General features: G+C 42.7%; 1 protein-coding gene across 1 annotated transcript; it reads left to right on the forward strand.

The window, feature by feature from the left end:
* Positions 1–1,945: 1,945 nt before the first annotated feature.
* Positions 1,946–26,708, forward strand: TEKT2 (tektin 2). Its single transcript, XM_035118317.2, has 10 exons — positions 1,946–15,308; positions 17,331–17,498; positions 17,984–18,109; positions 18,788–18,993; positions 20,303–20,446; positions 21,604–21,718; positions 22,820–22,927; positions 23,915–24,058; positions 24,530–24,609; positions 26,227–26,708. Exons 2-10 carry the CDS (start codon positions 17,343–17,345, stop codon positions 26,438–26,440), a joined length of 1,293 nt encoding a protein of 430 aa, XP_034974208.1. The 5' UTR covers positions 1,946–15,308; positions 17,331–17,342; the 3' UTR covers positions 26,441–26,708.
* The last annotated feature ends 253 nt before the right edge of the window (positions 26,709–26,961 follow it).

The following is a 26,961-nucleotide window of genomic DNA, read 5'->3' on the forward strand; positions in this document are numbered from 1 at the left end:
CAAAAACCATCCCAAGGAAAAGGAAATGCAAGAAAGCAAAATGGCTATCCAACGAGGCCTTACAAATAGCGGAGGAAAGGAGGCAAGCAAAATGCAAGGGAGATAGGGAAAGATACAGGAAACTGAATGCAGATTTCCAAAAAACAGCAAGGAGAGACAAGAGGGTCTTCTTAAATGAGCAATGCAAAGAAATAGAGGAAAACAATAGAATGGGGAAAACCAGAGATCTGTTCAAGAAAATTGGAGATATGAAAGGAACATTTCGTACAAAGATTACCATAATCAAGGACAAAAGTGGTAAGGACCTAACAGAAGCAGAAGACATCAAGAAGAGGTGGCAAGAATACACAGAGGAATTATACCAGAAAGATATGGAGGTCTCGTACACCCCAGGTAGTGTGGTTGCTGACCTTGAGCCAGACATCTTGGAGAGTGAAGTCAAATGGGCCTTAGAAAGCACTGCTAATAACAAGGCCAGTGGAAGTGATGATATTCCAGCTGAACTATTTAAAATTTTAAAAGATGATGCTGTTAAGGTGCTACACCCAATATGCCAGCAAGTTTGGAAAACTCAGCAATGGCCAGAGGATTGGAGAAGATCAGTCTACATCCCAATTCCAAAGAAGGGCAGTGCCAAAGAATGCTCCAACTACCGCACAATTGCGCTCATTTCACACGCTAGCAAGGTTATGCTTAAAATTCTACAAGGCAGGCTTAGGCAGTATGTGGACCGAGAACTCCCAGAAGTGCAAGCTGGATTTCGAAAGGGCAGAGGAACCAGAGACCAAATAGCAAACATGCGCTGGATTATGGAGAAAGCTAGAGAGTTCCAGAAAAACGTCTACTTCTGCTTCATAGACTATGCAAAAGCCTTTGACTGTGTCGACCACAGCAAACTATGGCAAGTTCTTAAAGAAATGGGAGTGCCTGATCACCTCATCTGTCTCCTGAGAAATCTTTATGTGGGACAAGAAGCTACAGTTAGAACTGGATATGGAACAACTGATTGGTTCAAAATTGGGAAAGGAGTACGACAAGGTTGTATATTGTCTCCCTGCTTATTTAACTTATATGCAGAATTCATCATGCGAAAGGCTGGACTAGATGAATCCCAAGCCGGAATTAAGATTGCCGGAAGAAATATCAACAACCTCAGATATGCAGATGACACAACCTTGATGGCAGAAAGCGAGGAGGAATTAAAGAACCTTTTAATGAGGGTGAAAGAGGAGAGCGCAAAATATGGTCTGAAGCTCAACATCAAAAAAACCAAGATCATGGCCACTGGTCCCATCACCTCCTGGCAAATAGAAGGGGAAGAAATGGAGGCAGTGAGAGATTTTACTTTCTTGGGCTCCTTGATCACTGCAGATGGTGACAGCAGTCACGAAATTAAAAGACGCCTGCTTCTTGGGAGAAAAGCAATGACAAACCTAGACAGCATCTTAAAAAGCAGAGACATCACTTTGCCGACAAAGGTCCGTATAGTTAAAGCTATGGTTTTCCCAGTAGCGATGTATGGAAGTGAGAGCTGGACCATAAAGAAGGCTGATCGTCGAAGAATTGATGCTTTTGAATTATGGTGCTGGAGGAGACTCTTGAGAGTCCCATGGACTGCTAGAAGATCAAACCTATCCATTCTTAAGGAAATCAGCCCTGAGTGCTCCCTGGAAGGACAGATCGTGAAGCTGAGGCTCCAATACTTTGGCCACCTCATGAGAAGAGAAGAATCCTTGGAAAAGACCCTGATGTTGGGAAAGATGGAGGGCACTAGGAGAAGGGGACGACAGAGGACGAGATGGTTGGACAGTGTTCTCGAAGCTACGAACATGAGTTTGACCAAACTGCGGGAGGCAGTGCAAGACAGGAGTGCCTGGCGTGCTATGGTCCATGGGGTCACGAAGAGTCGGACACGACTAAACGACTAAACAACAACAACAACATAATGTGCCCCTCTAAGTAGGGACTTTCCTTTTGTGCCATTGGGCTTGCTCTCTGTCAGGTACAATTCCCATTAATTTCAGCAAGTCGGTAGTGCTAGGGCTGGATTTTCAAAGGCAGAATTGACGACTTTTGGGAAACCCTAGTAGTACAAAGAAAACTAATGCAGAGTCCTACTGGCCAAGCTTCCTCATCTAAGCAACAGCTGCTAAGAGGGGCATTATTAAAAGACATCAGACCTAAAGGTTCATTCTCTGGGATCTTTCACACATATGTGTGTGAGACTGTGTTAGAACGTAAAGATCTCAGGAGTGTTAGATGAAAAATGTTAAAAATAATGGCAAGGGTGCATCCCAAAGCTTCCTTTGGGATATTTCTGTGAGACTGAAAGTCTATCTGCTTGTAGATATCCTTTGACCCTGTGTGTTCCCCTATGCAAATTATTGTGACTTATTAACCACCCATGTAACCTTCCTGTTGTATAGCTTTTCTGCTAGCTCTTTTTGATGATGGTTACACCCTGAATCTGTCAGATTTTCCCACTTGGTAGGTAAGTGATTCATTGAATGGATTTTTAGTGCTATGAACTGGTAGAACAATTACCTTTTCAACTGGAGGAGTTGTTTGTGTGTCTGCGAAGTGGGAGCAGGGCATATCTTTTTAATCAACTTCCACTTCCTATCCTTTTCACTTGAGGGCAATTTGTCCATGCATATTGAGCTTGTGGTGAATCGAACCTCAAGCATTGTCTGGCATATATAAAATGGCCATCATGGGTTAAACACCAGGCAGAGCTTTCACTATTGCCTCAAGCACAGCAGAGTCTATTAAGACATGCTCAGCTTCAAGTTATCCTGTGATGTATTTGACCCTTATGTTTTTTGGAAAGCTAAGCAACTCCTGGGGAATTTGCAGGTCTGCTAATACCTACTTGTTAATTATCATATTTTCATGTGCTTGGATTTCACTATGATGAGAGACAAAGTTGTTAGATGCCAGACCCTCTTTTATGACTTGCCAGTTTGTTCTCTGTAACCTTGACTTTGCTGATGAAGAGGTTATGACTAAGTAACCACTGGGGAATGGGGAACGAAAACCCTGGAGTGGGAACTGGAGAACAGTTTGAAAAATTAAACTGAAGTATTGACTCTACAGGAGGCAAAATGTTGACAGACGAGAATCATGTCTAGCATCTTTCAGTCTCATTTCCATATTAAAATTGTGTCTGAATTACCTCTGGCAGGTATGCAACTATAAAGACCTATTTAAAAATAAAGTAGCTCTGCCATCTGAAACTTGGAGGGTTTTATTCATTCAAAGCAAGACAGTCCTTAAAGTGCCTTTTTAGAAGATGGTGCTGTAGATTTTTCTTTCGTTCTGAAGTTGTATATTGTTGGGTGATGGGGGGATAGAAGCATTTAGTGAAAACACGCCAAGTTCTTGATGGTATCACTTGTAGTGTTGAGTACTGTGTAGTACCCCACCCCAAAATAATCAGGACCAAGATAAGAGTGGACCATACTATATTTGGGGAAAATAATGGTACTGATAACTTGATTAAAATCCACTGTGTGGATCTAAGATAATTTAGGGTTTTTAGGGCAAGTAGCCTAGGACACTTGTAAGCACTAAATGTTTATTCAGAGGCCACAAACTATGAAATTGTGGTAAGCAGCATGTGCCCCTGAAGCTATATGTGTATCTTAAAAGTTGTTAAAATTCTGAAAATCCCAGCTTTAACTGTAAACCTTTTGTAAAAAGCAGGTCCCTAGTCCTCATGGTTGCAATGGCAAATGTTGATGACAAAAATTTGCAGCATGGCCTTTTGGTGCTGAGCAAGTCTGCTGCCCTGAAATTTTAAAAAACCTGTTTTTTAAAAGAAAAGTGCTGTACAGCCAGTCTTGTCTTTAAGCTTTTTATCAGTCAGGAAAAAACTAATAAACACTGCACCTCTGTAGCAGCAAAATGCTGTAAAAGTAATAACAAAGTTGTAGTGATTACACTGTAAAACTACTTGCACACACCTGCAAAAAAATCCAGTTATGGTCTTAATGGTACCAATAGAATATTTTTCAAGGAAGATTTGTGTCCCTTTGTGGTTAGCTTATTGGTCACCTCTGTAGTTTATGTGCTAACATCTCTTTTTCCTGACTATTGGCTGCCGTTTTCATGGAAGAGTTTATCAGGCTTTGTCTTTACAATAATGTTCTTGCTATAACTGCAATCCAGGGTTTCGGGGGAACTGCCAGGGCAAAGGATAATCTCATCCAAACCTACTTTCATATCCGTCTTCGGCATCCTGGAACTCTCAGTGCAATGCTGGATTGTAGAGGAGGCCAGTTGTTCATTAACAATAGTCTAATGCTTTGGCACAAAAAGGGGGGGGTGTTATTTGGATTGGGCAACAGCCTGTTTTCATTTATTATGATGCAGGCTATCAGAAAGAGTAAGAGTTGTGGCCTGCACATATATCCTGCCTACCTGATGCTCACACCATGCTTCTCCATGTAACATGCCCATAATGCTGACTGCGTATACTTAAGATGAATGATCCCTTCTCAACTACCCTCTCCAGAGGTGTAGAAGCTTTTGTGACTACAAGTGACGGCTGCCTTAATTCACACGTGCACTGCCCATTAATCTTTGCATATAAGTTTATATATTTCCCTTCTTGAATAACCTTATCCAAAGACAGTGTATTAAATTGTTCAGTATGCACTGTGGCATCTGTGCTAATATTAATTTAACTAACTTTTTTTTAATGAACTATATAACCTGAAATCAGTTGCTCAGTTGTTTTTGACCCAGTAGCCAATCCTAGCTGATAGCTTAATAGCACATATGGTATGGTTCTAGATTAAATGTGCACAAGGGTTCTTGACTATTAGTTATTCCAAAAGGGTTGAGCAAAATACTGAATACACAGCAGTGGGAAAGTTAAGGGTGGACATTGAAGTACATACCTTTTTTTGTAAATGATAAGAATAACTTGCTATTAGAATAGGCTGCCTCCAAAGACATGGTGGTATTGGCTTTAACTGTACTAGCTTTCTAGATGCAACCCCAGTGGCAAAACTCTCTAATTGCAACCCAGTCAACTTTTAATCTATTAATTGTTCAAGTTCAGCCAATTAATCAATTAATTGATCAGTTAAATTTGCATATGAGTAAAACCAATATTTCTGAAGAAGCATTTTTTTTTAGTTGATGCACACACGTCATAACATGCATAATCTTAAAATGCATTATTCCTGTGTGAAAAAGGAAAGTGATTCTTTTCAGATTATGCTCACCCTTTGCAATTTTTATAAGCACTTTTATTAAAAAATTTAACGTATATATACGTGTGTGTGTGTGTGTGTGTGTATCTTCTGCCCAAGTATCCTCGGGAACATTTTCCATTCCTTCTATGAATGTTCCATAAGAGAAAAAAATAGGTGAATTGTCACAGGCTGCAATCCTATATGTGCTTACCTGGGAGTAAACCCCATTGCACTATTTGGTGCTTACTTCTCAGTAGACATGCATTGGATGGACTATGCTGTGAAAGTATAGAGGTGCCTCTGACTTTGCCATGTTTGAAAACAGACTAGATGTTGTCCCATTTCAAGTGGTCTCCTTCAGAATTTGTTTACAGATACTTCCAGAACTTTTTCTAATACTTTTATTCTTTTAAATGTTAAATCATAGAAATAATTTCAAAACCTAATGCACTTTCAACTGTAGGGAATGGGGGAGGGGGGAATGGAGCAACCTCTGAACGCAATACTTTTGTTGGGACTGACCCCAAAGTCTAAAAAAAGTGACACATTTTTATTTTATTATTAATTAACACCTTAATTATTAATAATAAATACCTTTATTGAACTGTGGACTTCAGAGGGTTGTTGTTGCTGCTGCTGCTGCTGCTGCTGTTATTTAGATGGACCAACATAGCTTCCTATGCTTTTTAAATTAGAGGAGTTGCTTCTTCCTGGTGACTTATATCTGATTTTGCAGGCTCTCCTTTAGTAGGAAATCTACTTTGTGTTTGGTTTATTATGCTTGCCTAGCGGGGGTGGGGGGGTGGGGAAGCATATGTGTGCCTCACTCTTAAGATAGGGTCTCAGTCATCCTCCATCTAGAGCACTGATCAGGTCCGCAGGTGCTTAACTTCAGTAGTAGCTGTACCATTAGTTGTGTGGAGACCATTTGCTAGGTCTGGCCTTATTAGCTGTTGTATGTCTTGTTCTCCCTTTCTTTTAAAATTTATTTGCAGCTTCAAGAGAGGAAAACATTAATCATTTCCTACCCACTCCAAGCTCTCCAGATAAGTGTGGCATGCTTCTATAATCAGAGGTAACCAAAGTCATGCCCTCAGGATGTTTAAGTGCAATATCCATCATCCCTGACAGTTGCCATGCTGACTGAGACTGATAGGAGGCCACATCTGGAGGGCACCATGTTGGCTACCCCATTTATAGGTTCCTTTGTAAAAATGTGTTCATGTCTATATTATATACACATATAAACATATATGTACACTCCATAAACACGGTGCCCTCCCATGTGCGTGTGCACATCTCTGTGTCTTTTCCAATGTGCATTGATTGCTGCAATGCAAGTGCAATGTTGAGGGGAGAGGCACAGGCTAGCTGGGCCAGTCAGATGCAGCAGATTTGAACATGACCTGGTGCCGAAACCATACAGCAGAGTTTTGCAGAGCTGGCTCTGAAGCCTGACAGAAAGGTTTGGCTCCTGACCTGGTACCTTTTCTTCTGTTACCAGAAGTGTGCTGGACTCAGAGGTGCTCTTTGGGAGCTGAACCCTACTTTCTCAAGATAGCTTTCGGGACTAAATCTTTTCAAAGTTTACTGCAAAACATTAAATAACTTTCCCAGTTTACTAGTACCCAGTCCACTATTTGTTTCTCACAAGAGCCAATCAAAAGCTAATGGAGAGCATTGTGCCAATCCTTTACTTGGAACAAATTATGCTCTTAAGAAAAAGCTTAAAGCCCTCTTGGTCTCAGGCTGGGAGAAAAACCAGGTCTCAGACAGGAGAAAAACCATAGAATCCTCCCTATGGTGACAAAATCCTTGTCTTGCTTTCCATTCTGTGCTTTGAACAGTGCACCTATTTCTTGCTTCGTTCCTCCCTGCACTCCACAGCATATACTAGGAAGCACTTCAAACAAGCAAGAAACCGGTGCCTTTATAACTGCATTATCCCTGAGCCGCTTCCCTGCTTAGAATTCAGTGGCATTGGACTTTGGTGTGAGGCGTTAAGTAATTTATCTCAGTTTACCAATACCCAGTCCACAAGGTTGCTTTTTAAAATAGCCGCCCATTAATTTTTTGGGTATCTGTTTAAGTGACTTTAAGGTTACTGCTGTCCATTACCTAAGAATTCATGTAGTCAGAGTAGTCACCTGAACTGATCTAATCAGCCTTCTCTCTTTCATGTTGCTCATTTTTACTGATTCCTTTGTTTATGGTGCCTTTGTGCTTGCTGTACACTCGGCTTGATGGTAGTCTTTTTTTGAGGTGGATTATGAGGACTTGTAAGAATGTTGTGTGGTGAATATAGTGGAGCAGGGTGATGAAGGAGACCTGTTGTAGAGTCAGAAAACTTTGGTTGCAGGAAAGGAGCAGGGGCTGAGAAGAATACATGCATATTCCATGGGTACACTGGGTCATACTAGTGGAATTGTCCAGATGGATTGTACAGCAAAATGCAGGCACAGAAGACTTGTTTGGCAGGAGCAGATTGAGGCCCATCTAGTTTAGATTCTACTTCCATCAAATGCCCCAGGGAAACTCACAAGCAGGACATGAGTATGACCTTCCTCTATTATATCTCTAGCATCCTGTTCCTCCAGACTTAAGCACTGAGGCCAAGAGGCTTGCTGAATGTCAGGTTTGAGCAGGAGCAACATAAAGATTTTACTCACTGTATTGGCTGTGTCTAGCCATATCTGTTTGTCTACATTTAAGGAATGAGCTTTTTGTTAAGAAAAGTTTCAAGCTGTACTTCTCTGAAATGCAAGCAGCAGAAGGCAAGACTATTCCACTTTTAATCATGAGCACTATTGACAGTTACTCCTCCTCCCAGCAACAATGTGTGTGTGTTTGAGGGGTGGGTGGGTTCAGACCTATTCAATATCTCATTTTAGGAGAAGCAAATCTCCAGCTTTTTTGATGGAACTTCTTGAAGCCTGTGATATGATAGATTTTTCATTTTTCAAGTAGCAAAAAAGTCTCATTAGAAAGGACTCTGATGTAGCATGGACATTTCTCCATGGAATGTTCTCTGTATTGGAGAATGTTGTTTATCAAAATACAGTTTCATAAAATAAGCAACACAATGAATTATTACAATGCTAGTTTCAAAGTGTAATTAAGTTTTTTTTTCAGATGATTATCCCTAGGAACATTAATTGTGTTAATGATTTTTCCCTCCTGATTAAAATGGTTTAGTTTTAATACTTTTGAATATTGGGAAAATGTGTTTATAGAATACATAAAATTAATGTGGCATACTTTTGTGTACACATGTCAGATATGCTAAATTAGATCACAATTTAAGTCACTGAAACAAAAATTGCAAAAATGTTTTGAATCAAAGTTTATGAAGGATCATTGTTAAGGGATTTCATCACATGCTAAAGTAGAATATTTCCAGTAAAATGTTTTTCTAGCTTTGACTTTAGGGTCAATTTTTCTGACTATTGGCTCTGTTAGAGACTGTATTTTGTTCTCAGCTCAGCTTTGACTTGATCTAGGAGTTTGGACTCCAGGTTGGATATGGCTTGCTTGAGTATGAATTTATTTGCACATGTAGAATCATTAGGTTACCTGTGGGGAGTGGCCATTGTGTTTTAAACAGCAAGCTGCCATTTCACCAGACCTGAGTAGTATGTATTAGCAACCATTCTCACATGTCAGTTATCCCCAATACACATTGAAAATTAAAATGGATTCTGAAATTATGTTTTATTGCACAGTCATGTGGTCAGGCAAGTTTTCTGAGTTTCCCCCCGCACACCATGTTAAAAAATGACTTGTGGCCTGGATGATTGCTCTTCCAGTTTGTCCACACTTAGGGGCAGGGGTTGATGTGGTTTCGGTTCTGCGGGCTTGGCACAGATGGTCCATGGTGACAGGAAGAAGACATGTAGGTTGATCACAGGGCTCTTTCATGCATGACTGCTAACTGGGTACCTTCTGTCTAAGAGAATTGTATGTATGCGACATGTGACAAGCACACGGATGTCTATTTGGCCACATCCACACACAGTGAGAACCTGTTGCCAATCACTGCATCCTTTCCACATGCATCTGCACATGGACCTATGCATGTTGGTCTCGTGTTACAGGGGACAGGTGGTATATGCAAGGTATTCCTGTATGGAAACTATATCCATGAGAGAAATGACCCTTCAAGCAGTTTCCTTAATAAGGCAGACTTTAAACTGTGTAACAGTATAGTATTAACATTGTGTGTTTGTGCATGTGTGTAGTTAGGGGGACAAATGTAAGCTCCATCCTCAAGACATTCCGTTCACTGTGGGTCCATGAGGTGCTTAGGTCTGCACTGAGCAGTTGGTCCACTATAAGAAATACATAGCATGGCAGATCAGAGGTGCCCTTTTGCCTTTGTGTGGGGCATCGTGTTGGTGATGTCAACACTATTCTGTGTGCCATTGCAGGGACACATTTCTTAAGTACTGTATCCCGCTGTAGGCCAGCTATAGGTTCACATTCTCCTAGGAACATGTTGGTGCTGCACTTCAGCTTAAGGCCCTTGGTTGCAAATTTCTGATGACTTCTTGCTTTGTGGGGAACTGCCATTTTGCTTTCTGAGAGAAGCATAGGATGTGTTTGAAATCTCTGGGTGTTCTTGTAGGTTCTCTCCCCCCCCCCTTAACAAAAGTATGCTGAAGTAAAGCAGGTTTGTTGCACCTGGACTATTGTAGTTAGCCTTCCTGGGTGGACAGATGGATGGCAAGTGCATTGGTAAAAGCCTTCACAATTTTTACTTATTAAACCACCTTGACCGTGTGTGCCTCTTTGTATTGCAAATGTGAGCTGCAACTATTTGGGGATAGGGTGGGAGGGTTGGTTTATATAAAATATAGATAAATATATATATATATATATATATACACATATATATATAACAAATCTGTATTTCAGTATGTTTTTAGAAACTTAACTCTTTAACTCAGAAGCGGCGTGTCCACTGCTCCCTTCACTCATTACCCCCGCCAAGTTTACTGCCCTTGCCAAAACTTTAGCTATCTTTGCATTTTCTTCCAGTTTGGTTAAATATCAACCTGTCATCTTCTACAGTTTTCAACTTTGTTACATATCCATCAGCTTTGCGAGACTTGGGTTGGCTCTTAACACACTTTGTTGGAAGAGGATGGTTCTTGTAAGCCTATCTTAACTACTTAAGGACCAAGCGTTCTTGAATTGGCACACAAGTCAGTCCTTGTTGCTTTTAGTGGCATAAATTTCTCCCGACCCTGCAACTGTCTTAACTTACAGGGTGGAGGTTAGTGACTGTCAGGGGCAGGATGCCTCTGAATACCCGCTGCTGTGAATCACAAGTGCTGTTGCACTCTGGTCCTTCATACAGGCTTCCCACAAGTATCTGGTTGACCACTGTAAGATGCTGGACAAGATGGGCCTTGGGCGTGATCCAGCAGGGGTCTTACGTTCTCATAGGTCTCAATCTTGTAATGCCACAGAAGCAGATATTCTGAGGGACTTCCCAAACACAGTCTGCCAAACTTTTTGTCAGTGTGATTGTGTGTGTGTGTGTTTTCTAAATTTTCTCTGACAATGTTTCCAGCCAAGGGAGAAGGAAAAAAAGGAGAATGTTATACATATACATACATATATATATATATATATATATATATATATATATATATATATATATATATACACACACACACACACACACACACACACACACACAAAACTTGGACTGATATTTGCATAGAAATAACAATTTTTGCCATAAATAAAATGGCCTTGGCACATGGTTAGTGGCATGCATACCACTTAGGGTATAAGCAGGAGGGAGTTTGTGGCATACGTGGACAGCAAAACCAGGTTGGCTGAGATAGTTGGACTTGCACTCCTTGCTGCCTCTCTAGCCAGCACTGTGATGCTGTCTGCTCCTCTGTTGAATATTCTAGTCCAGCCTTCCCTAGCCTGGTGTCTTGCAGATGTTTTGGAATACGACTTCCATCAGCCCCAGCCATCCCCACTGTGCTGGCTGGAGCTGATAGGAGTCATAGTTCAAAATAGCTGGTCTAGAGGCAAAACAACATCCAGGCACTGTAGGGGGGTTGGGGGTGGGAGAGAGAGGGAGTGGGGAAGTTGGTTTCACATACCTACTCATACTTTGATTTACGGCACACTTGCCAAATGGGTTGGGCACCACTGATTCCCAGCGTAACCTGATGTGTTATGTTGTATCAAATCATGGTAGTGCCTCTGAAATTCTGTCACCGTGTCTTGAATATCCAGTTAGGTTATGAATTCACCTTAAAATACTTTGAGGGTACAGATAAATACTGGAAAAGCAGGGTTTGTTTTTTTCTCCCAGACTTGTTGCTAGTTATATCTTTTGGGGTCAATCCATTGTGTTACAAAACACATTGTCATATCTGTCAGTTGAAGTTACACTTTTCTGTTCTTGTCTAATGTTCTGTCGCTTACAAGTATGTAACCGTACATAATTCAGTCATGGAACTCCTGAGCCAAATCTGTCCCCAAAGTTGTTTTTCTGTGACAGATTCCACTCCTTTTTATGTTTTGTTTTGTTTTGGTCCACTTTCTCTATACTGGAAGGACTCTATGTTGTGGGTTGTTTTTTTTAAGTAAAACAATTACTTAGCATTGCTTTGCTTCAGTTTGAAGTGTAACTTTCACTAATAACTGCAATAAATACGCTTTTGCTCCAGAATTCAAGTTTGTGTCCAGACTTTGGTTATGGTGATTGTCAGGGATGGGAAGCAATAAGAAATTTTAATGTCTAAGGCTTTACTTCCTAGTTTCAGTTTCATCATTTACACCTAGTTGCACCAAATTCTGAAAAACTGCTTCGTGAAAGAAAGAAAGAAAGAAAGAAAGAAAGAAAGAAAGAAAGAAAGAAAGAAAGATTTATAAGCTCTTATGATGGCATTACACACAGCCATTAGCGACTGTGAAGGAAATGCTCTCGCTGTGTTCTGTCACCTAACTGGAGGGAAGTTCCATGCTTTCACAAGATCTGTATTCTTTTGGAGGAAGAATGCTAGAAACCTGTGTTGTCATATTATACATCTTCAGTCAAGTAGTGTAAGGCCACAGAAGCAAGCACACAGATCAGTGCACCTGCACCTTCTGCTAACGAGCCCCATGAAAGCTTAAGGGCGCATCTCCTGGCCAGATTCAAAAGTGCTTCCTTTCCAGGTTTCTTGGCCTCACACCTCACAAGCCACTTCACAGCCTTCTCCTACACCGCAGGAATGTGCAAGTTGATTATTCAAATAGCATGAAGATACCCTGCTTTGATCACCCATTGATTAGCATGTGCTATTAGTAGTCCAGCCACTTTGAATCTAAAAGAAAACTGAATTGCAGGGCATCAGTGACCTATAATAATCATTCAAGGTATTTTTGCTCTGCAGAACCCCAAGGTATGTATAAAACAAATGACATGTTGCATACAATCACGAATGGGAGTAGGTGAGAAGACAGACTGCTTCCAGACTGTCACTATTATGTAGGCTAGTTACAGGTAGGTAGCCGTGTTGGTCTGAGTCGAAACAAAATTAAAAAATTCCTTCAGTAGCACCTTAAAGACCAACTAAGTTTTCATTTTGGTATGAGCTTTCGTGTGCATGCACACTTCTTCAGATACCAGGCTGTTTATGTAGGCTGTTTGCATGGTTCAACCAATAACTGCTATCCTTCCTCATGGGGAACAAAGGAAGCAGGCTTCTGGTAGGTAAGACTAATTATTATTAATAGTCACCTTTTTTTTTGCAAAAAAGGAACACAAAGCAACTTACAAAAACAAAGCCTAAAGACAGATATAATACAAGAATTAAAATATCCTAAAATACTCGCAACATGCATATAAGGGCAAATCCAGCTTGCCCCCACCCTGCTAAAAATATGCAAATAAACTCCAAAGGCCTAGGTGGATAACAGTGTATTTGCTTGGTGCCAAAAGATAGAGATGGCACCAGGCATGCCTCCCTGGAGAAAGCATTCCACAACTAGGGAGCCACCACTGAGAAGACCCATGTTTCTGTTGCCACCCTCAACCTCTCCATTGGAGGAGCACACAGAGAAGACCCTCAGATGAGTGGGGAGAGCATACCATTAGGTTCTGAGCTGCAGCTTGAATTGGGCCAAGAAACGAAACCCATTGGTATCCAGTGCAGTTGGAGCAGGACTAGTCTTGGCTAGTTCAGTATTATCTGCTCTGACTGTCAGTGGCTCGCCAGAGGTTTGTCCCCATTACCTGTTACTCCTTTACCTAGCAATACTGGAGACTGAACTTAGGACCTGCATGCAAGCATGTCCTCTAGCATGGAACTATGAGTTCCTCCCCAAATGCAGAACCACCATTGATACTGGAATATTGCACACTTTTGAATGCCCAGCTCACACATGATATATTAGTCACAGTAGCTTGAGGTGAAATGGGAAGTGCCGTCCAGCCCTGCTGCTACTCCCACCACCACCTACCTGCTCCTGCCGCTGTCAACACGGCCTACTCTGTCACCACAGCACATCCTGCCACATCCGTTACTGGCAGAGAAGCACCGTTGCTATCAGTGCCAATTTGACGTAAGATCACATCAATTCTGGGCAAGCTCTGGTGGAGGCAGCAGGGCAGGCAGGGTGCCTACAGGGGTGTCACCGGGGGTGTGGGGGTGTTATGCCTTCTGAAGCTGTGGTCTTGCCCTGCCTAATGGTTGGGCCAGCTCTGAGTCGCAGTGTGAAAGGCATGTGTGACTCTTGAGGCTCCCAGCAATCTTGGGCTGAAGATCTGTACCAATACTGAATCCTTGGGTGTATGGGGTGTTAGGGGAGGGTGAGTAGTACTTTTGGACACATGCTCTTTCTTTGGTAGTTATTCACCTTTGGTCCACACCTTGCACTCAGCTCTCACCTGTGGTTCCTAGAAATTGTTAGCATGTGATAGTCTAGGTGAGGGGAAACTGATGGGGTCTATAACCCTTGCTGAGATAGTTTCCCTGCATGCAAAGACAGGCTCTGGAGGATTGAGCGGACAAGACCAATAGTGGGTCCAATGGTAAAGAAGGCCATTTTTGTTTGTGCTGTAGAGGGAAGTGAGGGCCAGATGGGGCTCGTCAACTGGGAAGGTAGCCCATCTAGGAGAAGGAATACTCTGATCCTAAACCTCCACTGCCTTGCGGGAGATCTCCAGGAGAAGAAAAGGCTAAGGAGTAAAGCCTATACAAATCCAGAGTGGAGTCCCCAAGACAGTTGGATGGCACTACGTACACCTCCTTTCAGTGACTCCTGCATCCGAGCTGGTGCCAAACATATTGCCCTGTTTTTGTTTCAACCACATCAGTGAGCCCAAGAAGAGGGGTTTGTCATCTGGGCAGCCCAGGACTCCATATCCACTGCTCAGGCTTGGGGAGGTCAGTTTGGTGCTGCTAAAACAGCAGTTTGACTTCACCTCTGGAGACACACACTCCATTGTCTTTCTAGGCAGATGGATGCCAACAAATGAATCCTTGTTAAAGTTCCTCTCTGGCAACCCATCTAGAAAAGCCTAATTTAATAAGATTCTTTCTTTTGGTAGAAGATGATTTCACTGCTGGAATATAGGACTTACGAAAAATATATAGGCTTTACTTATGAAAAACTATTCCCTCTTTACTAGCCCTGCAGAAGAAGAACACATTTGGGGGAGGGATGCTATATAGGTGTATTCCATTGATCTTGAAAACACATATGCAAGATTAAACCAAGACAACGGGGCAACCCACCAGAGACACTTAGGGAGGCATTTATTGCCCTGAGCCCCTCTCAAATCCACTGCTCCTTGTTGTAACCTCTGAGTCGGATGGGCAGGGTGAGAGTAACCCAGCCTGTTATTCTGTGATCTGATCAGTTTCATCAGCCCTTGAAGCCTTTTCTTTTTCAGATCTCCAGGTTGCCATGGCTTCCCCCGCCCCCTTTGTAAACACTTGGAGGGGGGTTCTTTCTGATTGGCTTCTGTTGAGAATGGCTGCCTGGCAACAGGCACAAAGCGTGCTTAGCAACCAAGCTGATAACACAGAAGAACAGTTGTAGGAAGCGGATGCGAGAGGAGGACTGCCTGCCTGGAGAATAGGAGTGGTGAGTTGATGATGGAAGGGCAGAGACAGTTGTTGTTGGGGATCGATCTCTTTCTATGCAAGTCAAAATTGTGTTCTGCATCCACGTTGTCACCTCCCACTTCTGTCTTCAGTAATTTCTTTCGAAATCTTTCCACATCTGAACCTGCAGCTTTTCCTACTGGGCAGAGTACCCTCCTTTTCTCCTACCAGTAACAACATTTCATTAGGCTAGGCTGATAAATTTTGGCAAAAACAAATGCTACCACCACCTCCTCCTCCTTCCTCACAGGCCCTACCAAAACATCTACATGTTGCTGTCTGTTAGACTGTGTGTGTGTGATTTTTTAAATAATTTTTTTTTTGCAAATAGAACAGGGTGGGAGAAGAAACCTCGTCAGCTGCCATTAACATTAACAGGGAGGGATAAGCAGGCTGTTGCAGAATACACACCAATCTTAGGCAGGAGGAGCAGAAGGCATAGTTCTTTAGAGCAGAGAGAGTTTGGAGAGGTTTTACTTTTTCTTCATTCTCCCTGGATTTTAATACCATGGCACACCCCTACCTGAAGCAGCCCATCAGATATCTTTTGTGACCTGCCCGGTGGGATAGACCAGAACAAACTTTGCAGGTGGGTGGGGCCAGCCACCTGTCAGTCACCGGACATCATAATGACATCAGGTATTTGACACCTGTGAAAGTTACAGCAACCTTCTCTGAAGATATGCTATCACCTATCAGCTAGAGTTACAGGGAGCCCCCTTGAAATCTCTATGGACGTGAAAATGCTCCCCTCTGGAGAAGAAGCAGTTTGGACATCATTTTTGCTGTCCACAATTGGTTCAGATTAGTGTAGAGGTTTTCTTGTACGAGGACTAATGAACTATGGGTTCCAATCCGTACTCGGCTCTGGATTGTCATAGGGTAAATGTGGGCTTGGTTTTCTTGCTGTCTTGCTCCAATCTACCTCACAGGGCTGTTGTTAGGATAAAAGGGATCGGATAACAGAATGTGTGCCATCATGAGCAGCATTGAGGAACGGGCAGGAATAATAAAAAAAAAGAGCATGCGCTAGGCAGCAAAACGAGGGTTGTTGGCTCAGTGGGTCACAAATTTTATAGCAAGGGGTAGAGAGCATGTGGCTCTCCAGATGTTGTACTTCAATTCCCATAACACACAACCAGATGGCCAAGGTCAGGGATAATGGAAGATGTAGTCCAACAATGTCTGAAGGACAATAGACTTCCCAACCCTCTTTATACAGGTTTATTAAATGTACATATTGACAACTGAAAAGAGGTAGATGGAAAGAGGTCAGTGAATATGGCAGTAGTTTTAGCCTCTGCAACATTTTAAAGTTTGAAAGCAAGGATGCGTGTTTTCCAGGAAATTTTGCATCAGCTGCACTGCCCTAAATGGATAGAGAACTGATTTTGCTCTTTTGAATTTTGTTTGACCTATGTTTAGTAAATAAAAATAAACAGATGAGAAGTGTCCTCAACCCCTGTACTCCACCCCCAATAACCAAAGGTATTTCAATTGAGACATTGGAAGTCATTTGCTCTGACTCTCTCTCCAGTTTACTGCTTTTTCCTCTAGCTCACATCACTACTAAAACTCAACTTTCACCTCTGGCTTTTCCCTTCTAACTCCCATGTGGGTTGCGGGAGGCGGCTCTATCCACCCATTTGCCATCTCCCACAGAGCCCATTCCTTTGCTCTCCTTAATAGCTCATCACCAAGGCTATCACCTCACCAGGCAGGAGGCTAGCCTGACTAAGTTTGATTGCTTTTTTCTAGTATTTTCTACTATTTTATGCAAGCTTTTGTTTATTGTTTGTTTAGATTTTGTTTATTAAGCAGTCTGTAAATTTTGTTAAGCAAAATAAAAGTCACAGTCACCCCCCCCCAAAAAAAAACACATTTGCTTGTAATTCAGAAAAACAAAGTGTAATGCATAGCAGACTGCTATGTGTTGAGCAAGCATGTTGGCCCCTGAGTCCAGTATCTCTGAATGTGTCTCCTTCATTTTTGTCTTTCCTAGAATGTTGCTGCCATGGCTACTCTGAGTGTGAAGCCCGGCCAGAGGTACACACTTCCAGACTGGCGCACCCACTTTGACCTCATTTCAACCAATGCTGAGCGACAGCGCTTGGCATCCCACCAGATCAGGCAGGAGGGCCGGGTCCTGCGCAATGAAACAAATAACCAGGTGGGCAAGTATTTGAGCTTCTTTTCTGTGTTTCCAAATAAAAGCAAACAAACTAAAATGATAATTTGGGGTCCGAAATCTGGAGATGGTGGTGGGGTGGGGCGAGGAGGGCATGGGGTCATTGCTGAATAGGCAGAGCAGAAATACAAATTGAGAAGTTATGAGGAACCAAAATTGGCATATTGGTTCATCCTGAATTGTAACTGAAATTTTATCATTTGAGTTTTGTTGTTGTTGTTGTTTTTGGAGAAGGTAGAGTGAAGGAAGCTTCAGCCTTTTCTCACAAAACCAAGGGAAGGTTGTTCACAAATAATTTCCACGCTAGCATGTCTGTGTGAAATGTACATGTCTAAAGAATGGGCCAGGAACTTGTCAAGATAAGGAAAGGCAGTCTTGAGCTTAGCCTTCCTTATTCCTGTAAGAACCATGCTGCTGGTGCCCTCTCTGAAAGCGGGGTTTGAAACCATTGCCTCTCTCCTCTCCAGACAAAATGGGATGAATATGACAACCGCACACGCCTTCTTGAGCGGATCGAAGTCGTCAACCGAGCGAAGGAAACTCTGGACAAATGCCTCACGGACATTGACGCGGAAATCTATGCCTTGACTCAAGTATGTAGTGCAGACTTACTCATTTATGGTGTTCCTAAACTGAATTTCACCAGGAGATTCCAGGATAGTGTGCAGAAGTATGAAAACAATTCACACAACTTATTGTTAGGTGAACCCCAGTCTCTCAGGGGTGGGAGGTCTCAGGGGGTCCCAACACATGCCCTGGATCTGGCTTCCTTGGAATGAAGGTCATCGGAGGCCGCTGGCATTTCTGTGGTATGCAAGGATTATTCATGCTTTTATCTGGGCTGAGTGTGCGTGCATGTGCACTTACAGATTCACTGTTAAAAGCGTGTGCATGGAAGACAATCTTACTCGGCTATGAGTGATCGCCAAAGAAGAAAGAATAATATGAATTGCGCAGTGAAGGGCAAAGGTCACGCAACTCAATTTTGGTGTGCTGAAAAAGTGGTTTGGGTGGTTCTGTGCAGTAGATGGCATGTAACCAATGGTTTCTGTGACGCTAAAGATGGAAGGAAATTCAGTGACCTCTTTGAGATGAAAGCTGAGCAACCCAGCTTTCTTCTCTATGTGTCAGAACGTGCTTGGCCCACCTGCAAAGCATTCCCATTGGAAACCTGATTCATTAGCAAACTTATGTCACTTGACATGATGTCCACAGACGGAGTTGGGAAGGGGAGATCAACCCCTTATCTTATTTTTGCTTCTTCCCTTCAGATGAAGGAGGAGGCAGAGCGTGCCCTGCAGGCTAAGAACTTGCAATTGGATGTGGCCATTGAAAATCTCACTCTGCGGGAAAGTCGCCGAGACATCGATGTGGTGAAGGATCCTGTCGAGGAAGAGCTGCACAAAGAGGTGGAGGTGATTGATGCTACTACGAAAGATCTTCAGCAGAAAGTGAGCGAGGCCTTTGAGCAGCTCTGGTGAGTCAAAAGATTTGGTGGTAAAGTACGACATATGGGAATTGTGTCTGAGGCATCGAACTGAGTTAAGTGCAATGTGGGATGCCGGGGGAGGCACAAAGAACTTGTTTTAATGGTGCAGAATGACATATAGCCAGACTTTGGATGGGAGACGTGAGGGAGGGAAGGGCTTGTAGGGTGCACATTGGGGGGGGGTTGGGGGTGAGGGAGGCAGGTGGGGGGGGAGAGGCAATGAGGGGCCATTTCTGAAAAAAAGCACTGCATAACAATACTTAGATGTTTGTAGTTACAGTGCATTTCAAATTTCCAACACATTTGAGCATCACATACATTATTTCTGTAATAATTGCACCAACCTTGTAAGCCATGCCATACTTCATTTATTTACTTACTTTGGCTGCAATCCTAACCCCACTTAACTGAAAGTAAGCCCCATTAAATTCAGTAAGATTTACTTCTGAGTTGGCTTGGTTGGGATTGTGCTGTCAGTTAATATCCTGCCTTTTGAAAAGTCTTCTAGGGTTATATATTATAAAAGCAATTCTAAAACAATAGGGGGACACTTTTTAAGAATCACTGGAACAGTATTATCTCTAGTACCCAAAATCATAAATTTACTGGCTGATGTTAGAATTTAGCTGGACATTTGACAACTCAGGCTCCCACATTGCAACAGCTTTTCAATGTACCTTGTAGAACACCTTGTAGAACACCTTTTATATCAATGTATCTTGTAGAACACCTTTTATATCTTTGCTAATATTTGGTCAGTTGAAAATAAGCAAACTGAAACGCCATCTAGTATTACACACCCAAGAGAAAGGCCATTGCATTGTTTATAACTTCTTTTATTTGACAGAGAAAGAAATGGGATAATCAACCCCCCCTAATTACTTAGGGGCTCATTCCCCATCATGTTCAGCTCCCTTTTAGCATCTTATTGTCTTGTTTACACAATCCTAGATTTAAAGTGATTTGGGGAGATTGTAATTGTAACTATAAATTCCTGTTTTTCTTAAAAGAAGTTCTAGCAGTGATACAAGGACTTTGTCTTGTAGGCAAACTAAACTACAAGTCTCACAGCTACAGTTGTATATCGTGTTCTGCGTTCAGCATTCATGGCATCATGTGACAATATGTTCTGCTACAGAGGGGAGGCTTTTTGCACTGCCAACAATTTATGGGAGTTTTAACTGCTGATTGCTAAACAAAATGAAAGGGGAATAAATCTGGAGACTTCCACCTGAATATTCTCTTGCATCCCTTCATGGCTGCCCTTTGCCTCCCCCTCCCCACTTTTCATTCATAGCTTGTTGCAGGAAGCCCGCCAGCAGCTGAACTTTGCCCATCGAGGGAAAACGGAAGCCGTGGAGATTGACCGGACCTGTGTTTCCCTCAATATCAACTCTCCAAATATCTCCTATAAAGTCAATCCTACCCGAGTGCCGATTGGGTAAGGTTGTGTCTTGCGCAACAACCATCAAAAGGTCTTGAACTCCACCTTCATCTCAGGGCCAGTCCTCCTGTTAGACAGAATGTGGCAACTGAGGTGCCCCTTCCCTAGTGCCCTGGCTGTACCTTCCTGTTGGAGGCCCAGAGCAGGGTGTGCCATGACAACTGGAGGCCTATGCTGAGCCCCCATAATGACTCTGCAACTTATTGAAATTGCCCCTCTCTCACAAAAGAGGCTTTTGCTTTTCTGCCTTTTTCGCGGGGTGCTTTATAATTTCCTCACACTTTTGGTAGGTTTGGAATTAGGTCTCATCCTTGTGAGGTAACTGTGGGTTGTGGTGGGATGTGTTTTTCTTCCCATTAAACATCTCTCCTACCCTCTGCAGCCTCCCCAGCTGCTTGGCCTTCTCCCATGGGCGGAGTTAGCATCATGTCTTCCCCTCAGCTTTTATTGAAGTGTAGGAAACTGGTGAAAGTAGTTACCAAGCACCTGCAATCAATGTGTTCACCGATATTGTTTAAAAAGTGCTTCCTTTTATCTTCTTAAAAAGTATGTCATTCTACCTTTACTTTTTCTGTAATGATTTCCTTAAAAGTAAAGTCTCGTTTTTTAAAACAACCAAGCAGCGCCCAGGAGCGGCAACAGCCCTACCTTCTGTTCTTAGAGGAAAGCCCAGCCAAGGACTTCATGAGGTTTACAGGAAGGACAGATATGCAGGTTGGGGGGGGGTGTGCTGCAGAGTGCAGACTGCCGGAGAGAAGATTTGTAGAATGAAGGGAAGGGCACTCAGTCATACAAACAGCCGCTTGCCCACTCAGAATTAAGGGAAGTACATCAAAACCCCAAGTGTTTCACTGAATTTTGTATCCTCTTTGGTATTTTCCCCAATGTCATTTATTTCCTCATTAATTGATGGAGAATGGTCAGAAAAAAATGCAGAAGAAGTATTTGGCACACTGGTAGCTTAGCGTGCTTTTATTAAGTGCACTGCATGGGTGGGTGGGTGAGTTAAACTTTATTTATATGCTCTTTTCTGACCATTGGCTTCCAAAGCTACAGACACACAGTTTAAAAATATGCAAGGCAATACAGGGAGAAAGTGTGTGTGAAAAACTGATTCTCACAACCAGGCCATCTTTTCCTTCTGCCTATTGTAGAACTCTCACTCCAGAGGAGTGGGATCGGATCACAACATACAACAAGGATCGAGCAGAGGCAGAAATGAAAGCAGCCTCAGATCTACGAGAAGCCATGGCCCTCACCATTGCCCAGGTAAACCACACGGCTTCCTGTTGGCTCCTAGGAAGGCTCTTGATGGAGAAGATACATTACTGTATGTTATAGAGCAGCCTTTGCCAACCTGGTGCTTTGTAGGTATTTTGGACTGCAACTCCCATCAGTCCTAAGAAGTACCACACCTCCCACCTGATGGGAGTTATAGTCCAAAGCATTTCGAGGGCTTCAGGTTGGCAAAGGCTGTGAGTAGATCCATAATTAAGGTGATTTGTTTTCAAAGTAATCTACTGAACGTCTGATCTGGATCTACTGGAAGATCTTTTAGTGGTTTGCATTCATTGGCAAAGCTTTCTGGTTCCTAATGATTTATCAATGGCAGCAACTAGATGGATCCCTGCAGCCTAAAATTATACTGCTGAAATGAACTTTTTTTGCTCAGGATCACCAACCTTTACTGGATCCAGCAGAAGCAAGGAGGAAAGGGGGAAAGGCTGTTTAATTAAAGGCTGATTATTCCAACAACCTTCACCTGTGCAATCACCTGTGCAATGGAACGACCCCCTCCCTCTCCTCTCTCACTCACCCCCTTCCCCAAATCTGCTCCAGAGGGTTGGGGAATCCCTGGAACAGATGTGGGGGGCTCATTGTGAGGGAGCAGGAGGGAAAGTTCCACTGTGCAAGTAGTAGTCCTTGTGCTAATAGAACAACTTTGCTGGATGCAACTTGGGATTTTGTTTTTTGAGAAGTAAAAGTGGTTTGAAAGAGGAATCGTTGTTTGTGGCATATACACTTGTTCAACTTTTTTTCCTTTCTAAAACCTGTTGTGCCCATCTACATTTCAAAATCCTGTAAAATCTGTTTGGCCAACTGCCAAGCCAGTATACATCATTGCAAAGGGATGGCTTTCTCAATCTATGTGCAATTATTAAACTATGATAGTGGCCTAACTTTTTATATGTGTTTCCATGGGCATAGCCATGATTTTTGTTAGTAGGAGCCAGGCCTTTCGTTTGGGTTGGGGGTGGGGGGCAGAACCTCAGTTAGCGATGTATTTTTATTTCCTTTTATTGATTTAGGGGGGCAGCTTGCCCCTCCCTGCCCCCCTCTGGCTATGACCATTTGTGTTTCCTATTCTAGACTGAGAACGAACTAGAAGCTCAGCGCGTGGCCACAGAATTTGCCTTCCGGAAGAGGCTTCATGAAGTGCAGCAAGCTCTTGATGAGCTGAGGTGGCAAGAGAAGAATGTAAGTCTTTAGCTGGCATTGGAGATCTGTCCTGCACATTTTTTGATTTTTTTTTATAAATTGCACATATATAATGTCTGTTCTGAGTGCAGAGTCTCCCTCGGATGTGAAGGGTTTATGTTAAGGTTCTTCCACAATTCAGAGTGTTATCATCCGCAGTCTTGGAGGGGATTTCTTTTATTTTCCGGTGCCTGAAGGAGGGTTAGGGAGGCTTTTTTCATGACCTACTTCAGACCCTTCAACATTTCTCTGATGAAATTAGGGACAGCCTATTTCTTCATCATCATTTTATTATTTATACCCTGCCCATCTGACAGGGTTGCCCCAGCCACTCTGGACAGCTTCCAACATTCATAAAAATATGTTAAAACATTAAACATTAAAAAAACTTCTCTATACAGGGCTGTCTTCAGACGAGTCTTTACTAGCTGCTTCTGTAAGTCCCTCACTGTGACACTTTGTTGCTAAATGCTTTTTTTAGGGCCCCAAACTCTCCCAAATTTGTCTGTGATACATTTTCCCTTAAAAATAGTATTCCATTCCATTTCTGACTGCTTCTGCAGGTCCCCTTTTTTGGAAGGCAGCCTTGAGAACCACAATTATTGCCACACTTTCATACTTGGGTCACACCCACTTTGTCACGTGGCTGTCAGAGGCCTGGTTATGTGTCAGTGCAGCCCTTTCCCCAAGAAAGATGAGCCATAGTAGCTAAGTTGAGCAGGAGAGCTTACTCTATTGTATTAACCCTTTCATGCATTAATTAGACTTAAGCATGTTGGTTGGTTATTTGTTTGTTTGTTTATTGATTGAATTTATATACCGCCCTATACCTGGAGGTCTCAGGGCAGTTATCCCACAACCTGGAGATGCTGCTGGGGACTGATCCTGGGACTTCCTGCATGCAAAGCTCTGCCATTGCATGTGCCCCTCCTGAATTGGCAACCAATTCTAAGCCTCTCTCCCCATGGTGTCCTTGCTTTTTTTCAGACCCTAGAAGAAATTGCTGAAATGGAAGAGGACATCAGGCGCCTGGAGGATGACATCCGGGCAAAGGTGATGAATCTGAAACTGGCTCATACTCGTCTGGAGACCCGGACTTACCGCTCCAACACGGAGCTTTGCCGTGACCAGGTACAGCAAACCTCTAGCTCTGTAAGCTTAAAAATTGTGGGCAGACAGGAGTGACTGCTAGCCTTGTGCACCAGAGGCAAGGCAAGGCAGAGAGAAGGCATGAAGCACGTTTTAAAGGCTGCTTGCAGGAGGTTTTTACTGCTCCACCCCTGTCCATTCATGCTGGGTGTGTGTGTTATTCCTTTTATTTGCTACTGTGTAATGTATTTTTGTGTTTTTATATTGTAAACTGCTTGTTATCCTCAGTTGGAGGGTGGTATAGAAATAATAATAATAATAATAATAATAATAATAATAATAATAATAAGCCGTAGCCTTGAAGCTTCTTGGGCTTCTTTGCAGAAGCCAGACCATAGCAGTAATATTAAGAGGAGCTGACAGTTTAACCCAGGAGTAATAATCTTTTCTTGACAAAGCTACCATTTGTGACGTATTGAAGCTTGACGTCCCTTTCTTGTCCTTGGCTTTCAGGCTCAGTACGGACTGACAGATGAGGTGCATCAGCTGGAAGGCACCATTGCTTGTCTGAATCAGAAGCTGGCACAGTTACAGTATGTACCTCCCTAAAAACAAAATCAAAATTCAATGGAGAAAGGGAATAGGCTGTTTTTAAGTAAGCATCGGTTGCAAGTTGTGGCCTTGGGTCAGCATATGCTGCCTAGGTTGCAGGAGGCCATGGTTGTTCACTAAGATTACCTAGATATATGATTATGCTGCCTAGATTGCAGGAGGCCATGGTTGTTCACTAAGATTACCTAGATATATACATAAGGGACTGACTTCTGTTTCAAGTGTATCTGAAGAAGTGTGCATGCACACGAAAGCTCATACCAAAATAAAAACTTAGTTGGTCTTTAAGGTGCTACTGAAGGATTTTTTTTTATTTTGCCTAGATATATGAGTGAAAACAGAACATGGGAAGCTGATTTTATACAGCCTAGGAGCATAATCCCCAAATATTTTGTGATGCGGCACCAATGTGCCTTTCACACTGCAGCATTATATCAAAGGCTGGTAATGATTAGGTCAAAATAGTGGGCTCTGTGCATGATCCTTAGGTGATAGGTGCAAGATGGCATCTCCTGGATTCCAGTGCCTGGGATGACCTGTCAATATCTGGGCCCAGGAGGAAGTCCACAATAATAAATTCAAGACTTCGCATGTATTTTATAATACATAAGCTTACCATAGAAGTCAGACACAATTTCCCTGTAGTCTGTTCTTTTGCACCAGGGGTGGCTAATCTGTTGCCCTCCAGATGTTCTGGAACTCTAGCTCCCATCAGCTCCAGCTAGCATAACCAGTGGTTGGGGATGATGGAAACTGCACTCCAAAAGCTTTTGCCTGGCTGGACCATGCTCCCAAACTCTCATAATGCCTCTTGCTTGGTTGGATAGATGGAGTATGTAGTAACTAGCCTACAAAGGCAAATTTTACATTTGTGGCTCCCTCACATTTGCTTCTTATCCCATCCACTACTCTTCCATGTGTCCCTTGGAAGATTGCTCAGAAGGGAATGCGGCCCTTAGGCTGAAAACGGTTCCTTACACAATTTACAGGGAGGCCCTGCCATGGGGAGACAGATCCTTGTTCCTCCAAGATAATCTGCCATTGTAAATGTAACTTGTACCCAGTGCCGGATTTATGTATAAGCTAAACAAACTATAGCTTAGGGCCCCACTCTCTTGGGGCCCCACAAAAAAATTAAAGGAAAAGAAAACCTGGATGTACATTTCCAAAATATAAGATAAAAAGCAAATAAAATAAAGCTTACATACAACAACATTGTTTTGTGTTGTGTAGGCTCCTATGATGTAAATAATGGGCCCTGCCTGCTAGCCTGCTCCCTAAAATATCACTGGTTTGCTCATTTCTATATATAGGGTGCCTACATTCAACACAAAAAACAGCAACAATTTGTTGTTGACAAAGGACAGCTGGACATATAAAGGGCCCCATTACCTTCAGTAACTTTGGGCCTCTTCGAACCCAAATCCAGCCCTGCTTATACCTGATAGAAAAATGATTAATGAGATCCTTGCAATGGAAAATCAGTGTTGCCCCACTCCCAGTTACCACCAACCACACCAAAGGAAAAAGGACTTGCTTTGATTTAAAGGCAAATGGAGGCAACCCCCTGCTCAACTTACCTTGGCTTCTTCCCTCAGGGATGCTCTGGATGCTCTCTACAAACACCTGGACCGTATCCAGGCAAACATCGTCTTCAAATTGAACTCCCTGACACTGGATAACAAGTGCATGGATATCAGGAGGAAGCTGACGATCCCTGCTGAAAAATTTGTGCCTGAGGTGGACACCTTCAACCGAACCACTAATCGCACTCTTTCACCCCTCAAGTGCCGACAGCTGGAACTGGCTTAGAATAATGGCATGAGATGTATAATCCCTTGAGTAATGCTGAAGAAAGAATTGGCTTGGGAAGTGAGTGACACAGTCCCTGCCCCCCGCCCAGTGACTTGCTTCCATGCCAAGCGCAGATGACATCTGTCTCATGTTAAGAGTGACATGACTTTCCTTCTCCCTTTTGACCCATTTCTGTTCTCAAAGGTTGTATAAAACTTCCCCTTGTTTACAGCTTTGGTATTCCAAGAAAGTGTAGTAATAAATAAATCTGTCCCCAGCGACAGTATTTCTGACACATCAAATACTTTCATTCTTTGATTTTTTTGCATCTCTTTAAATTTGGTGGGGAACCCAAGTTCTATGGTTTAAAAATACAACAGAACGTTTTCCCCTCAGCTTTCGTCAAGGGCAGATATTTAAACATCCCCAGAAATGATAAGACATTGTGGATGTTCTTTGAATGTGCCGGACACCATATCCTTTTCTACTAACCAGCTACGCAAATGTGTGCTATCCCCTTTTTTGGGTAGTGCAACATA

The sequence above is a fragment of the Zootoca vivipara genome, chromosome 6, assembly GCF_963506605.1.
Source record: "Zootoca vivipara chromosome 6, rZooViv1.1, whole genome shotgun sequence".
NCBI classification, from domain to species: Eukaryota; Metazoa; Chordata; class Lepidosauria; order Squamata; family Lacertidae; genus Zootoca; species Zootoca vivipara.

What these genes read in the sequence shown, in the direction of transcription:
- TEKT2 (XM_035118317.2), top strand. Translation starts at nt 17,343, where the DNA reads ATGGCTACTCTGAGTGTGAAGCCCGGCCAGAGGTACACACTTCCAGAC. An exon ending in GCAATGAAACAAATAACCAG is followed by an intron (nt 17,499 to 17,983) that starts GTGGGCAAGTAT and finishes TCTCCTCTCCAG; the next exon opens with ACAAAATGGGATGAATATGA. An exon ending in TGAGGTGGCAAGAGAAGAAT is followed by an intron (nt 22,928 to 23,914) that starts GTAAGTCTTTAG and finishes GCTTTTTTTCAG; the next exon opens with ACCCTAGAAGAAATTGCTGA.